General features: G+C 38.5%; 1 protein-coding gene across 2 annotated transcripts; it reads left to right on the top strand.

Annotated features, from left to right (window-relative positions):
* Positions 1 to 1,440: 1,440 nt before the first annotated feature.
* On the top strand, positions 1,441 to 13,875 carry LOC306998046 (uncharacterized protein). Of its 2 annotated transcripts, XM_079611784.1 has the most exons (3): positions 1,441 to 1,522; positions 12,595 to 13,657; positions 13,743 to 13,875. In XM_079611784.1, the coding sequence occupies exons 2-3, from the start codon at positions 12,605 to 12,607 to the stop codon at positions 13,845 to 13,847; spliced, it is 1,158 nt and encodes a 385-aa protein (XP_079467910.1). In that variant the 5' UTR covers positions 1,441 to 1,522; positions 12,595 to 12,604; the 3' UTR covers positions 13,848 to 13,875. The 2 variants fall into 2 exon arrangements, with proteins under 2 accessions (XP_079467910.1, XP_079467911.1); XM_079611785.1 differs by lacking the exon at positions 1,441 to 1,522 and having other exon boundaries at positions 10,568 to 13,657.
* Positions 13,876 to 14,685: the final 810 nt, after the last annotated feature.

The raw sequence follows: 14,685 nt of genomic DNA, 5'->3' as shown, positions 1-14,685 counted from the left end.
AGTGAAGCGCTATGGCGTTCTCTTTACCTGCATGGCGAGCAGGGCAGTTCATCTCGAAGTTGCTTATGCTTTAGACACTGACTCATGCATAAATGCCATTCGCCGTTTCATGTGTCGCAGAGGTCAGGTGATACACCTGACATCAGACAATGGCACCAACTTTATAGGAGCTGAGCGGGAGTTAAGGGAAGCCATTGTGGAGTTAGACCATCAGAAGATTCAGCATGCCTTACTGCAGAGTGGTCTGACATGGTCCTTTAACCCTCCAGCTGGGTCTCACCATGGAGGGGTCTGGGAGCGTCTTATTCGTCTTGCGAAAAGGTTCCTCTCTTCCATGCTCAGACTCCAAATGCTGGATGACGAAGGGTTTCATACCATTCTTTCTGAAGTCGAAGCCATTCTCAATAGTCGTCCCATCACAAAGGCCTCTGATGATGCGAATGACCTCGAAGCACTTACACCCAACCACATCCTCCTCTTAAAGTCAAAGCCATACCTCCCTCCTGGGCTCTTTTGTAAGGATGACTTGTATCTGAAGAGAAGATGGAGGCAGGTGCAGTTTCTATCTGATCTTTTTTGGAAACGCTGGGTGAGGGAATACTTGCCGCTACTCCAGGAGAGACAGAAGTGGATGAGACCAAAAAAAAGCTTTTCTGTTGGAGACATTGTGGTCATAATGGATCCTGTCGCTCCACAAGGGTCTTGGATGATAGGAAAAATTATGCAGACGTACCCTGACAAGAAAGGCTTCGTCCGCTCAGTGCTGCTAAAAACAAAAACGGGTCAGCTGGAACGGCCTGTAACAAAGATCTGCCTTTTGATGGAAGTCGAAGTGTCGCAGATGAGGTCCTGACTAGATGTCTTAACCACAGATGTCCTAAGTTCAAGAGAAGAAGATTTCCCTTAGATTATCATTGCATAAATGACTCCTTTAGTTTAAAATAGGTAATTTGGGTAATTGTGGTTAAAGTAAATATTCACAATTATGGGGCCGGTGTGTAGGAGCCATTTATACATTCACCTTTTCTGGATAGGTTAACATTGTCATTAATTATTATAGCCACTTGGTGGCAGTCTTGCACTGGGTGTGACACGTCACTGGGAGTTAGGTATATTTACAGGTGTGGTAATCAGTTGGGAAAAGGTGTGGATGGCGAGGAACACACGGTTCTTACCGTAGCCGTGAGCACCCAATTTGCCAACAGCACGACAGCACTTTATTAGCCAGCACTGGGTGAAGTACCATTTTAATGTAAACTATCAATTTTACCTTTATAATAAATGGGAACACCACCCAAAGAGAGCAAATGTTTGGACTGAGGATTTTCTGCTACGCGTTGAGAACACCATGCCATCTATGCCGAGGCTTATAGGATAGCCTCAACACCATGTTTTCTGATGTTCTTTTTTAATGACAGTATGTTTTTCATTATGGTTTTTCCAGTTCAACACTGCCTGAATTTGGAATGAAATGAAGGAATGCCACAACTTTACTGATTGAGAAAACAACGTTTTGGCTAAGGTAAGTGAAGCTCCTTTTTAGGATTTATTAAAAAGTAGTAATAATTTTGCAAACTTTGTTACAACCCACGGCTTGGCACAATGATAGTATTTAAAGTTTTACGAATTACGCTAAAGCACTTTTAAAGCACAATTATTGCACTGATTGAGTATTAGCTGTGAGCAGACAGTGTAAATCAATGCACTATAGAAAACAGTGACCATAAATGAGAAAAAACAAAGTTGGATGGTTATTTAAATTAAATCAATTATTAAATTAAATGAAGGAAAACAAATTATAAATCAGTTCCATATCAGATTCCAGATGATCAATGGTTTATGCCGCGGCCACACTAGACTTTGAGCATGCAAAATGTCTTTGGGCACTACAACGATCGTGATATGAAGTCGCACCCTTTTTTTTATAAACATGAATTCAACATATAACAAGTAGTAATGTAAAATGTAGAAAATATACAATCTACTCGACTTGACTGCAAAAATATAGTTCTTTTAATTCAGCCCAAAGGTCACGCCACAACGTATATGAATAGAAGTCAATGGGACGTAAAGTGTAGTGACTGACCCTTTAGGACAGTGGTTCTTAATCCTGGTCCTGGGGACCCCCTGCTCTGCACATTTTGTGTCTCCTTCATTTAACACACCTGATTTAGATCATCAGCTCCAAGAACTGAACTGGATGTGTCAAGTAAGGGAAACATACAAAATGTGCAGAGTTAACAAGGATTAAGAACCACTGGTTTAGGGCCTTCATGCATCCTCGTGAACAAGCTGGAGGGAAGGGCGTACAAAATTTACTTAAACGCAGCCCATGATGCTGTTCGTCACTCAAACTAAAATCATTGAATTTTAATTGATAATTGCACCGCATTGTGCACCCTATGATTGTAAACATCTAGCTATAAATTTCAGATTAATCAATTATTTAACAGAACTAACCCCTATATAAATGTGAATAACTTTTGGCTCTCTAGCGTTTAAAAAAAACAATAGTGCATGCATTTTTTGGAAGAACATCGTTTTGCTTGTGCTTTGGCTCTGCATGACTGTGCGGATGAATATGGTTCTTTCTCGTAAAAAAAAGAAAAAAGAAGATAGATAGAGATGATCCTACTGGTCATAAAACATTCACTACTAGGCTTAATAGATATAACCAGTTTAGATGAGAAAATTCTTAAAGGAACACTCCAACGTTTTTTCATATTAAACTGTTATTCCCTCAACTAAGACGAGTTGAGGAGACCTCTGTTCATACGCCGATTTGTTACAATCATTCCTTTTTACCCCCGTGGTCTGACAGAACTTATCATGTCTGGAGGGAAAAGGGTTTGGGTTTCATTAAAGATCTTTATATTGAGGGACGGTTTGCATCTTTTAATCAGTTAAGAGAGAAATTTGATTTGCCTCATGCACATTTTTTTCGTTATTTACAAATCAGACATTACGTGAAGTCAAAAATCTGTAATTTTGAACTCCTCCCGGAGCAACATGTTTTTTTCGATGTTTTTTTTAATCCTCCTGGCTCTGTACGTCTTATTTCTAAATATGTTTCTTTATTTGGAAGTTGCCTCCCAGCCCCCACTGTAAGATTTAAAGAGGCCTGGGAGGAGGATCTAGGAGTTGAGCTCTCCGATGACACGTGGGATGGGTGCTTGGCTACGATACATGCTTGTTCAGTCAATAGCAGACACCAACTGATCCAGTTCAAAGTTATCCACCGCTTACATTACACCAAAGCTAAATTGCATAACATTTTCCCCTCCGTTTCACCAATGTGTGACAGGTGTAAGGTGGCAGAGGATACAGCTTCTCATGCTTTTTGGTTTTGCCCGTTATTGTCTGGATTTTGGTCAAGCATTTTTGACTGGTACTCCAAGGCTTACAATAAGCCTCTTCCACCGGACGCTGAACTTGCCATCTTCGGCCTCTCACAGCGCACCTTTTGCCTTTCAGGTGCATTGAAACAGTCCTTAATGCTGGGTATGGTCGTGGCTAAGAGACTTGTGCTTAAGAACTGGAAGTCACCCTCACCCCCCTCCTTCCAGATGTGGATTACGGATATGATCTCTGTCATACAGATGGAAAGACTTCGACTTTTGAGGACTGATTCTATTGAAAAGTTTTCCGCTGTCTGGGGTCCATTTCTCGGGTATTTGGACAAGTTAACAGCTCAGTCGGCCCCCAAAGACTTCTCTAAGGTCTAGGCTGCATATCCCTTCTGGGCACCTAGTCTGTTGTGCAGCTTTTTATTAATATACTTTTATATACGTTGTTGTTGTGTTTTTTTTTTGTGTGTTTTTTTTTGTGCGTGTAGTCTGAGCTAGTGTTGTTTGTTCTGTGTATTTACTTGAAAATATCTTAAAATAAAGTATATAAAAAAATAAAAAAAACTAAGACGAGTTGATGCATACCTCTCTCATCTCAGTGCGTGCAATCAATCGCTCTGGTGCGCGGCGACACTTTGATAGCACTTAGCTTAGCCCAGTTCATTCATTAGGGACTAAACAGAGATGAAGTTAGAAGCGACCAAACACCTCCACGTTTTCGCTATTTAAATACAGTTACTCGAGTAGTTACGTGACCAAGTATGGTGACACAAAATAAAACATGGCGCTTCTAAGCGGGTAAAATGGAGAACTATAATGTACGGCGAAATAGCATTTGGGACCACTTCGACTCGGCGCAGTCAAAGTGCTCCCAAGTGCTATTCCGCCATACATTAAAATGTGGAGGTGTTTGGTCACTTCTAACTTCATCCCTGTTTGGTACCTAATGAATGAACTGGGCTATGCTAACTGCTATCAAGGTGTCGCCGCGCACCAGAGCGATTAAGTGCACGCACTGAGACGAGAGAGGTATGTATCAACTCGTCTTAGTTGAGGGAATAACATAGTTTAATATGAAAAAAACGGTGGAGTGTTTCTTTAAGCCAACTAGTCAAAAATGTTACTGTAGCTTTACCCAATAATAAACGCATTACTTTGTTGAAGAAAAAATTCCAGCACAGCAACCATAATGGCATAATGAAATGAGTCTTCACAATAGATAATGCTTTACAATGAACCCTGTTAAAGAGCTAAGTTTATCTGTTTAGTAACAAACCTAACTTTCATTCATGGCCAAGTGACGCACTTACTACCTAAAACAATCCCACTAGGTCTAAAATATAAACACTTATAAAGGGCAGTGAATAGTGAATCAGGGTAAGACAAAAACAAATTTTGAAAGTAGGATTAATGCATTGAATTTTTTACCAAAAAAAGTTACAGTGTACCTTTAAACAGCATGGTGTTAAAGGACAAGTTTGGTATTTTACACTTAAAGTGTGCTGTTTTAATTCTGCTGGATCTCAGCGCGGCATTTGACACTCTCGATCATGGCATTCTTCTAAATCGTTTAAAGCAAATTGGGATCCAAGGATGTGCTTTGAACTGGTTTGCCTCATATTTAAAGGATTGAACCTTTTCAGTAGAGACAGGAAATTACCTATCATCTCGTGCACCAGTTTTATACGGGGTTCCGCAGGGCTCGATTCTGGGTCCTGTTTTATTCTCCTTATACATGCTTCCATTGTATACTATTTTTAGCAAGTATAATGTATCATACCACTGCTATGCAGATGATACTCAGTGTTATGTCCCTTTACATCCAAAGGATGACTCTAGTTTGCAGTGTTTATTTGATTGTTTAAGAGACGTTAAACAGTGGATGGCTGCAAACTTCCTTCAGCTCAACGATTCTAAGACGGAAGTTTTAATTTTTGGCTCATCTACGTTAACAGAGGTTGTTGCAGGTAAATTGGGACCTTTATCTGGCAATCTCCATCCACATGTCCGCAATCTGGGTGTTACTTTTGACTCTGCTCTGACTTTTGACAAGCAGATCAACGGTGTGGTCAGAAGTTGTTTTTATCAGTTGAAGAATATTGCGAAAATTAAGGCATTTTTAACACCCAGAGACATGGAGTCCGTGATACATGCTTTTATTTCATCAAGATTAGATTACTGTAATGTACTGTACTTGGGTGTTTCACAGTCCCTACTGTCACGTCTTCAACTAGTCCAAAATGCTGCTGCTAGATTGTTGACAGGAACAAGGAAAAGAGAACATATTTCGCCAGTATTGTTCTCTCTCCATTGGCTGCCAGTTAAACATCGTATTGAGTTCAAAACACTACTGTTCGTTTATAAGGGATTGCATGGACTGGCTCCTCCATACATCTCTGATCTCCTTTCATTCCACCATAATGCTTTTAGAAATCTCAGGTCAACCAGCAGTCTACAGCTGACTGTTCCAAGAACACGTCTAAAATTAAAAGGAGATCGTGCCTTTTCAGTGGCCGCTCCACAGCTTTGGAACAATCTGCCATCTCACATAAAGAAAGCTCCAACATACATTGATTTTAAATCTTTGCTTAAAACCCACTTATTTACTGCTGCTTATGGTCATAAGTGGGCATAGTGGTATTGTAATGTATTGTATTGTGTATTGTTTATCTGTGGTTTTATGTTTACTCATTAGAATACTTGCTTACATGTTGTACAGCACTTTGGCCAACAGCTGTTGTTTTTAAATGTGCTCTATAAATAAATATGACTGACTGACTGACTGACTAAAGCCCTGTATACAGATAGTTTCTGATGAAATAGAACGGTTAAGATTAAAATTTGGACATGCTGCTGTCCCGAGAATTTTCGGTTTCTTTGGTAGCACCCCCCCACCTACACAATGGTTGCATAGGTGCACTGGAATAATCCTTCCTAAAACGCATTACACTTTCGTTTACAAAGATGTGAAACTCACCGAGTGGTCAGGGGTGTTCACTGATATGCTCGCACAAAAATCGCTGCAAAAGATGCTTTCCAACAGGTTTTATCGTAGTTTTTGTCTAACTCCATTGAGTTGTATTGGATGTGCTGTGAGGTACGGTATTACTCTGCTGCCGGAAATTGAAATGGGGTTGTTTGTATTCTTTCTGTAGTCTTATGCAGTCACCAACTGGGCTGGAGTGTCTATTATTCAAGCTCTCAACGGAAGAATGTACGGGTGTGAGCATCTTTTGCAGCTATTTTTGTGTGAGCATATCAGTGAACACCCCTGACCACTCGGTGAGTTTCACGTCTTTGTAAACGAAAGTGTAATGCGTTTTAGGAAGGATTGTTCCAGTGCACCTATGCAGCCATTGTGGAGGTGGGGTGGTGCTTTCGAAGAAACTGAAAAATCTCGGTACAGCAGCGTGTCCAAATTTCTATCTTAACCGTTCTATTTCATCAGAAACAATCTGAAAAAAAGGGCTATAAGTGTAAAATACCGAACTTGTCCTTTAATTTGTTTTGCATCTTTAGTTACAGTTTCAATATCCCTGGACATAATGTCTATTTTGAGTGTGTATGTTATTTTCTTTCTTTTTCAGAAATGTGGAAATGTAAAATTTGTGGACTTGAAGTTTCTTCAGGGTCTAAATTACTAAAACATCAAAGACTGCAGCACAGACATTATGGTCGTAGTCAGAGATACCCTTGTACATATTCAGATTGTCCATGTACATTCAAGACATGGAATGCTCTACTGATACATTTGAGTAGAAACCATCCTGCACACTCTGCAGTAAATGACAGACAAATGTCCACCTTCACTTGTCATTTGTGTGCATGCAGTAATCTTGCATCAGAAAGAGATTACTTTATTCACATGAATGGTCATTTAAAGAGAAATGAAACCGTCCATTGCATGTTCTCTGGTTGTAATTTCCAGTCAAATGTTTGTGGAACCTTTAAGTCGCACAAACACAGAAAACACAACCCACATTCACTCAATGATTTTAAGCCTGGTGTAGTTACCATCTCTGAACAATTACAAGAGCCTGATGAGGTTCAAGATTTTGGCAGTAGTGAAGCCAGTGATGCTTGTTTGAATGATGACTGCAATGAAGTGGTTGATGACTTGCCTGTTGTTGTTCAGAATTTAGCAGCAATTATATTAAAACTGGAACATATTGTACATGTTCCTTCTGTAGCCATTGATGATTTTTTGGAAGAACTACATTACCTGTTAACCCCCTGGGGTCGGCAATCACGCCGGCGTGATCTGCTCGCTTTTTTTCTTATCAGTGCAAAAGATATTCAAAATACTCTGTTGGTTTTGATCTTACATTTAAGTGTTTTACATCATTCGATCCAGTTAAGTTTCTATTTTTTTTGTGTATACTCACAATAAAAACAAAGTGTTGTGTCTTTCGCCAAATAAAGAAAAATAAACATGATGCGAGTTCTGCCTTCTCTCTGTCAGGGAAGTCCATTCTGAAACGCGTCCGAAAATGAACTGTAACTCAGCGAATACTTGTCACTCAGGAACGAGACATTTGTCTTTATGAAGCTAGAATTCTCTTCTTTTAAATGAAGTAATTTATATTAAAAAACACATATTCTTAGTTTATGTAATCCGTTTGAAACCAAGGAGAGGCGCAGTTTTTCGTTCTCTGTTCATTATTTTTAATGAGCTGATGCCGCCACGCCCCCCGGCGCTATTCACATGCTAATAGTTGAGGTGATCTATACGCATCGCACACGCCCTCCGATCAATGCCATCTCGCAGTTTCTCGTCAGATTCACGGATAGTTCATCGCGTTTTGAGGATGGCACGCTTCTCCGGTAAAGTCGTCCTCCAGATGATTATGGACAGCGAGGAAGAATTCACCTTTTCCTCAGAGAAACGGTTGCATCTCAGACGGAGAACGGCTGCATTTTCAAGAGCGAATTGATCCCACAGAAGAAGATACAAGTTCGAGTAAGTTGTTTAGTGTTTATATAATTCTTTTCTGATTATATAGAACTCGTGTGAATTTTCAGACTATATTTTGCTTAGTTTTGGTTAGCTTTTGACATATTACAGGAAATATTGCCTTACAATATCCCTAACATTCGTATATGGTCGTGTTTCAATGTGATATTACTCTCTAAACATATTTGTATTATATTTCAATCCGTTTTGATTAGCTTATGACACTGATTATCATGCTAAAAATACTGACTTTTGCGAATATCTGCTTAGGTGTAAATATGATTTCGTGCAAATATATTTCAGCCTCCGGTAAAATGTGATAGCATACTGTCTAAATACTAGACATTATATTTTTATATATAAATGTTCGGTTTTGGTTAGCCTATGACACACGCTAAAATATTGCCACAGATGATTGTGAATGCAGGTGTAAATGTTTTAAATGCTGTAAGTGCGTGCGCAGATAATGGCCATCAACAGCTCGCGATCTATGGCCCATAAATAGATATTTCTCCGTCCTATGGCCCATCAACAGATATATAGACTACATGCATTGTGCGTCCATACCCATTAAACGCCCATCTTTGGATAATGTATGCTAACACAGTTGTTTTTATTTTTTTAGGAATGTGTTTGCATCACACTCTCCTTCTCCAGCACCGCAGAGGACGCAGGTGTCGTTCAGTTCTCAATCGAGAATGATGGTAAGTGCACAGACATAATATTTTACTGATGAAATGTAATTGTGTTTACAATATACATAATATACTGGTCATAATATACAAGTAGGGCCTACCTATTCTTGTGTGAAATTACAAAATCGGTTGTCTTTTTCTTAATCCATGGCCATAGTGATTGATAGCGATAATAATACAGTTTCTTTGATTGTGTTATCATCAGATGTGACAATGAACATGTCCAAGCACCGGTCCCGAAGAGAGACATGGCAAACAAGCAACAGGTCCAAGTCCACCCTGTCATGGAAAACCGAGACTGATGTTGACATGGTTGCACAGACTGCGTGATTCCTGCCTGGGAAACTGGACCGCAAGTGACCTCTGTTTACTCACATTCGCCCATGAGTCTGTTTGTAACAGTATACACTACCTTTCTTTCTTTTTTTAAAGGATGTGTTAAAGTATATAGTTAGGAAAGATTTCTATTTTGAATAAATGCTTTTCTTTTTAATAATAATAATAATAATAATAACTTTTTCCAACATTGATAATACCTGATTATCAAATCATGATATTAGAATGATTTCTGAAGGATCATGTGACACTGAAGACTGGAGTAAGGATGCTGAAAATTCAGCTTTGATCAAAGAAATAAATTATATTTTAAAGTATATTAAAATAGAAAATCATTATGTTAAATTGTAATAATATTTCACAATATTACTGTTGTTTCTGTATTTTTTATCAAATAAATGCAGCCATCTTCCAAAAATATTAAAAATATTAAAAATGGTAATGTGTCCAAACGTTTGATTGGTACTATATGTTTATATATGTACGGTAGCACTGTGGTCTTGTGAGGCACAACATTTAGTTCCTCCACATATAGGAATTACAATAAAAACAGATTAAAAAAAAAAACCTTTGAATGTCCTCTCATTCTCAGATTCTCCTCTCTGCCTCACAGCACTTGATGGGGGCATTAGCCATTGGGGGAGTGTCTATTGTCTCCCCTCATTCATATTCATGGCCATCAACACCCCTACGCATAAAGCAGTGCTGGCACAAAAACTGACTTGCAAAGTTTAAATCATTATATTGTTGTTTTGTGAAAGAGTGATCAGAATGATTTTCACATCATTTTGTAGTAAACATTCTAGCCTACAAGAATGGTAACTCAAAAGTCTTGTGCCAAACTATTCAGTATGAGTTATATGAGCTCATTGCAGTGACACATTTTTTCCCAAAACTTACTAACCACGCATAATATTTTTTTTCTATAAAATGCAAACATGTAACTTCCATTTTGCTCACATATTATTGTAGCAGAGTTTGTGCTGCAATACAGCATAATTATGTGTTGGCCAAAGGTATGTTGTAAGTAGCTGAAATAAGCACAAATGTCAGGGCATGTCAAAACCTCTCAAGGGCCCCAAAAACCCCTCAGACCCCAGGGGGTTAAAGTCTGTGTCTGTGCCTCTCTCAGTTGCTGCAGTACAGCAGGTGTTTGAGAAACATAATCTTCATGCTGATGAATCTGTCATAAAGGAAATAGCCACTACCATCTCTGCATCTAACCCATTACACTCAGCAATAGGCAGTGGTGGTTCCTTATGTACTACATATAAGCGCAAGAAGTTATACAAAGACAGCTTCAGTGTTGTGGACCTATTGAATATAGTCTTAATGAACAACAGACTAACACCTTTCAGTACATTCCAATTTTGAAATCTTTGCAGCTGCTTTTGGCTAAGCAGGACATTGTTGACAAAGTTGTTGAAAATCACAGAGCAAGAACTAGTCCAGCTAGTTGTGACAGTCATTTTTATAGATCATTTCAGGATGGTACCCACTTCAAAGAAAACAGTTTGTTGTCTGGGGAAGACTTGACAATTTCTTTGACTTTATATGCAGATGATTTTGAGGTGTGTACCCACTTGGGACATCCCGAAAGAAACACAAGCTTTTTGCTGTGTACTGGATTTTGAGCAATTTGCCCCCAGGCTCTAATTCATCTCTCTCCTCAATATATTTGGCTCTCCTGTGCAAAAGTGAGGATTTAAAGCACTATGGGTATGAGAAAGTCCTTGATCCTCTTCTGCGTGAACTTTCAATTCTAGAAAAAGATGGCATATTTGTTCATCTTCTTGGAACCTTTCTTAAAGGTACTGTTTATTGTGTGGTGGCAGACAATTTGGCAGCACATGGTATTGCTGGCTTTGTTGAAAGTTTTTCAGCTGAGTTCTTTTGTCGGTTTTGTGTGGGAAAGAATTCTGATGTCCAGGCAAAAGAAGTTCGGTCTGGTGCATTCAACCTCAGAGATAAAGATCTTCATAAAGTTCATGTTAAAACTGCACTGGAGAATGGCACAAGCTGTTGTGGAGTGAAAAGAGAATGTGTTTTTACTAAGCACCTCTCTCATTTCAATGTGCTATCTGCATATCCACCAGATTTGCTTCATGACGTTTTTGAGGGTGTAGTGCCTGTAGAACTTGCACATTGCTTAGCTTTGTTGATATCGAAGAAATACTTTTCATTGGAAAGCCTCAATAAATCAATCCTCCAGTTTCCCTACAAGTGGGAAGACAAGAAGAACAAGCCTCATACAATTCCTTGTACATTTTCAAGGCGCAACACAATTGGTGGGAATGCCCATGAAAATTGGAGTTTGATCAGACTGCTTCCATTTCTGATTGGGCATGTGGTTCCTGAAGGTGAGCCTGCATATCAGGTGCTAATGGACCTGAAGGATATTGTTGAGTTGGTGGTTTCCCCAGTACACACAGATGAATCCATATCCTACCTTGAGATGAAAATTTCAGAACACAGGCAGAGGTACCAAGAACTTTTCCCCAATGTCAAACTTCTGCCAAAGCACCATTTTTTTGGAGCATTACCCTGAGATGGTAAAATCATTTGGTCCTCTTGTCAGTCTATGGACTATGCGTTTTGAAGCAAAGCACAGCTTTTTTAAGCAGGTTGCACGGCACACAAATTGCTTCAAAAATATTCCCTACTCGCTCGCTGTAAAACATCAGCTGATGATTTCCTACCACTTGAAAACTAGTCATGGAAAACATACACTGGAAGTTTCGACTGTCTCAACAGTTCCTCTAGATGTTTTGCAGACAGAGGTAGCTCACATGATCCAAGATAAATACCCAAATGTATCAAGGGTCCATTTGACTAGGAGTGTCTCTAGCAAGGGCTTGAACTTCAAAAGTGGTATGATCTTGGCACATGAAACTACAAGTGGCCTCCCTGACTTTGGAGAAATTGTTCAGATTTGTATAGTTCAAAACACATTGTGCTTCATAATGAGAAGATTGTGTGGTTGGTACAGGGAACACTTCAGGGCTTTTGAGCTTAGTGCATCACCAACAAGAGAGATGTTCTTTGTTGAACATGGAGATTTAGCTGATGATTATCCTTTGGCTGACTACATGGTTGGTCCTTTGCGCTTGGTGACTTTGAAAAGACACGTACATGCATAAAAGGGGATTTGCTGTATTTACTTTTTTTTTTTTTACCTGCTCGTTTCTTTATTTGAACCATTAATTTTGTTGCATTTGTTTAAATTATAACTTACAACAAATGAATCCCCTTGTATTCTCAGACTTACCACGATGACGACTTCAATTCGTCTAAGAATTATTCTTGGAGAGAACAACTCTCAGAGGGTCATCCTTCAGGATGGCATGCCTACTTCTGTTGATGATCTAACCAAGGAAATTGCAAATCAGTGTAATCTCCAAGGAAATTTTAGATTGCAATTCATGGACCCAGACTTTGACAATGACTTCATGAATCTCATGTCCACATCAGAAATCCAAGACAAAAGTACACTGAAAGTGGTATTTTTGACAGCATCAAGTGACAATGACTCACCCATACCACATGTGGACACATCTCGAAGTGGAAGTGCATGCTCCTCACCAGCTCTGTCAATCTCCTGTGACGCACTTATACTTTCATCTCCATCTACTTCAACACACTCTGAATCTTCTGCGAGTTTTTCTCCTGAGTCGTCCTCTAGCATGAAGTCCTCTGCATGGCCTGCTGTTTTCACTGTGCCTCGTTTCACATATGATGCAGAGCTCAAACTGGAACAAGGTAATACAGCTTTCAAAACACAGGGCACTTTACTCAGTCCTGACCCAAAACTGAAAATCTCAATTTTAGATGGACTTGCCGAAGAAATTGTGAAGTACAAAGTCTACCCTTCTGATGCAGAATATGATCAGTCAGCTGCAGCACTCGTTCAAAAGCATCCTTGCTTGAAAGAGAGAGGTTCTGTAACTGGATACAGTGGATGGAAAGCCAGTTTAAAATATAAACTTGGCAACTATAGAACAAAATTAAGAAATCTTGGCTGCACAGAAGTTGCAGTAAATTCAGTCAAGCACAAACCAGGTGGTATATCCAGTCCTGCATACAACGTAAAAAAACCACGCAAAGCTGAGGTGAATTACTGCCCTCCCCATCCACAAGGGGAAATGGAAGAAACTCTTGAGGCAGTCAGAAAAATACTTCTGAATGAAGTAAAAAAGAAGAACAATGAGAAAAATGTTAGAATGCTGATGGACAAGAGTTTTTCAATTAGGAGGCACGAGGTGATCAAGGAACCACTTATTGCAGACTTCAAAACCAGGTGGCCTGCTCTTTTCAGAACAGAAGAGGTAATTGAAAGTTTTTAATTAAATTTTTTGTTTGCTGTTAGACTATATTGGGTATTGTAACAAATTAATTTTCATGTGTTTGTAGGTTTGTGCAGAATTTGAGAGAATTACGACAATCCCATTGGTGTCAACATTCTTTGCCAAGCTGGATGGATACTCCGGAAAACTAATGAAGATGTTTGCAAACTGAGGAGGAGTCCTTGGACAAAGAATTAAAAACCCTTACACTGAATTTGCAGAAGTCTTTTGACTTTTTTTGAACAATGTGTAAAAGTAATTTTTGATGATGTTAATACATTTGCACAAGTTTAAAGAGATGAATGTATGGGTGAGCAGGCTGTTAAAAACTGTTAATTGCAACTGTTGAACAAATACAGTTTGATAATTTGTTGCATATCTTGTCTTTTTATGACTCTACAAAACAATCACAGACGGTGTAACTTTAAATAGATACTACTGAGTTAAAGTAAAAAGAACTGATTGGATGGAACCACTGTCCATAATTTAAATGAGTTATTTGAAACAAATCTCCTTGTGTTTGTTGAATGTAACCTATTTGGACAGTTTTAAATAAACTAATGCATGTTCACTTAACTTAACCAATTTAAGTTACAGGGAAGCAATTCCATTGATTTAGTTAAACATTACTATTTCACATAGATTCTTCCCCATTCAGTTGTGTTGTCCCAACAAAAGGAGTTAATTTAGATTCAAAAAATTCCGTTAATGTTAATAAAAAGCTATTTGCTTGTGTGGAACCACTGTCCATAATTAAATTAAGTAAGTTTAAAGAATCATTTTTTTGAGTGTGGGTGATATATCATTAATTTAAAGATAGTAAAAAAGCATCCTTAACAATTGCTGAAATTAAATTTATAATTATTTTACTTAATTACTAAATTAGAAAAATATATTCAATAAGATTATATGAAAAAAGAGAGATTTTGAACTATAAAAAAAATTTTTTGTAGAAAAAACATCTTAAAATGTGTACATCAGATATGATACAACAGGCTTTTGATAAATAT

This window comes from Phoxinus phoxinus (assembly GCF_949152265.1).
Source record: "Phoxinus phoxinus genome assembly, chromosome: 5".
Lineage (NCBI taxonomy): Eukaryota > Metazoa > Chordata > Actinopteri > Cypriniformes > Leuciscidae > Phoxinus > Phoxinus phoxinus.
This window is presented reverse-complemented; position numbering and strand designations above follow the sequence as displayed.

Coding starts and splice junctions, on each gene's coding strand:
- LOC306998046 (XM_079611784.1), top strand. CDS start 12,605: ATGACGACTTCAATTCGTCTAAGAATTATTCTTGGAGAGAACAACTCT. Junction 13,658..13,742: donor CTCTTTTCAGAACAGAAGAG/GTAATTGAAAGT, acceptor ATGTGTTTGTAG/GTTTGTGCAGAATTTGAGAG.